Genomic DNA, 2206 nt, shown 5'->3' with positions numbered 1-2206 from the left:
GAAAAGGAGGTTCTTTCCAATTTGGGAATCAAGGTAACCAAGGTCACCAAGGCAACCACAAGAATTTTCAAGGAGGGAGTTCTTCCTCTCAAGAAGATGACGATTTATCCACCAAGGAGATGTTTAAGATTCTTATGAAAGGGAAAGCCAAGACAACCAAGAGGTTTGACAAAATGGATGTGGATAAACTCTCAAGTGATGCAAGGGTGAAGAACCTTGAGATCCAACTTGGCCAAATTGCACAAGAGATGGCCAAGAACAATTAAAAGAACTCCAATTCAATTCCATCTTCAACATTCCCTCCAAAAGCGAATGCTAGTGCCATAACCTTGAGGAAGGGGAGAACCTTAACATCTCCCCCAAAGAAGAAGAGAAAAGCAAAGTCAAATGAGAGGATCATTGACATTGAGGTATAAGAGGAAAAAGAGATTGTGGTAACCAAAGCAATGGATTCACTATCCAAGGATAGTGGAGAAGATTTGAAGACTCCTTTGAGCAAGGACAAAGGAGGGAAAGCAAACAACAACACCAATGATCTTGTTGAGGAGATAGTGAAAGACCATGACGTGGAGGTACCTTTTCCTCACGCCCTCACACACTCCAAAAGGTTTGAAAGAGACGAAGATCTCTATGAAACCTTTAAGAAGTGTGAAGTAAACATTCCCCTACTCAATCTTTTAAAAGGTGTCCCGAGGTATGCAAAGTTTCTCAAGGAACTTTGTACGCCTAGGAGAAACACAAAAAAGGGAACCCACAAAGTAAGGGTAAGTGAACATGTCTCCGCTATTTTTAAAAGATCCCTTCCCAAAAAGTGTGGCGATCCGGAGATGTTCACTATACCATGCTCAATTGGGAAGGAAAGTTTCACTCATGCTATGTTAGATCTAGGTGCATCAATTAACGTCATGCCCTACACACTTTATGAGACCTTAGGACTTTCACCTTTGAACAAAACCGACGTAGTGATCCAACTTGCGGATCGCTCAAATATTTATCCAAAGGGTATGGTGGAGGATGTGTTGGTAGAGGTAGACCACTTAACTTTACCGGCCGGCTTCTATGTTCTTGATATGGAAGCTGACTCGAGGGCCACTCCGATCCTTTTGGGGAGGCCTTTCATGAAAACCTCTAAAACAAAGATTGATGTGTCTAATGGGAACCTCACTATGGAATTTGACGGAAAGAAACTCACATACAACATCTATGATGCTATGAGACAATCTAGCGATTCACATTCATGCTATTTCTTGAACATCATTGAACCAATTGTCTCCCAAGTGTATAATTTATGTCAAAGGGACCCCCTTGAGGTTGCCCTCGCTAACTATTTGGAGCAAGAAGGTTTGCGTGTAGTGTTGTCTCATGATGTGCAGAAGTACTCCGAATACTTGGAGAAAGAATAGCCCCTCGTTGGGGAAATGGAAGTTGAGAATGGCAAAAATGAGCAGCCGACTCCAGCAGAAAGTGCAGCCTGCGCAGCTGGGCGCAGCCTGTGCAATTGACTGGCCTCCCACCCAACTAGCCTTGCTCAATTCCTTTACTCAACAAGGCCCCTTTCTTCCTCTTGAAGCCAACCTAGAGAGACCCTTACCCTCCACCATAAAACCACCAAAACATGAACCAAAACCTCTCCGAAATCACCTTAAATATATTTTCGCGGGAGAAAACAACACTCTTCCATTAATTATCTCAAACCAACTCAAAAATGAACAAGAGGATAGGTTAGTGACCATGTTGAAAGAGCATATGGAAGCTTTTGGGTGGAGCACAGCCGATATCAAGGGGATAAGTCCAAGTACTTGCATGCACAGATTCGGTTGGAGAAAGAGGCTAAGCCCGTGAGACAACCGCAAAGAAGACTCAATCCACCCATGATGGAGGTGGTGAAAGAGGAAGTCATCTAGCTTTTTCAAATGGGAATCATCTACCCCATTAGTGATTTCCAATAGGTAAGTCCTACTCAAGTTGTGCCAAAGAAAGGAGGGGTGACGGTAATCAAAAAACACCCAAGGGGCATTGATCCCCACCCGTTTACAAACGGGATGGAGGGTATGTATTGATTATCGCCACCTAAACCAAGTCACTTTGAAGGACCATTTTCCCCTACCCTTTCTAGATCAAATGCTAGAGAGGTTGGGTGGAAAAGAGTACTATTATTTTTTGGATGGGTACTCCGGGTATTTTCAAATCCCCATTCACCCGGAGG

General features: G+C 43.5%; 1 protein-coding gene across 1 annotated transcript; it reads left to right on the top strand.

Annotated features, from left to right (window-relative positions):
- Positions 1-446: 446 nt before the first annotated feature.
- On the top strand, positions 447-1403 carry LOC141641260 (uncharacterized). Its single transcript, XM_074449930.1, has one exon. The coding sequence runs from the start codon at positions 447-449 to the stop codon at positions 1401-1403; it is 957 nt and encodes a 318-aa protein (XP_074306031.1).
- Positions 1404-2206: the final 803 nt, after the last annotated feature.

This window comes from Silene latifolia, chromosome 2 (genome assembly GCF_048544455.1).
Source record: "Silene latifolia isolate original U9 population chromosome 2, ASM4854445v1, whole genome shotgun sequence".
In the NCBI taxonomy this organism is placed as follows: Eukaryota; Viridiplantae; Streptophyta; class Magnoliopsida; order Caryophyllales; family Caryophyllaceae; genus Silene; species Silene latifolia.
Note: the sequence above shows the minus strand (reverse complement) of the source record. Positions and strands in the feature narration are given on the sequence as shown.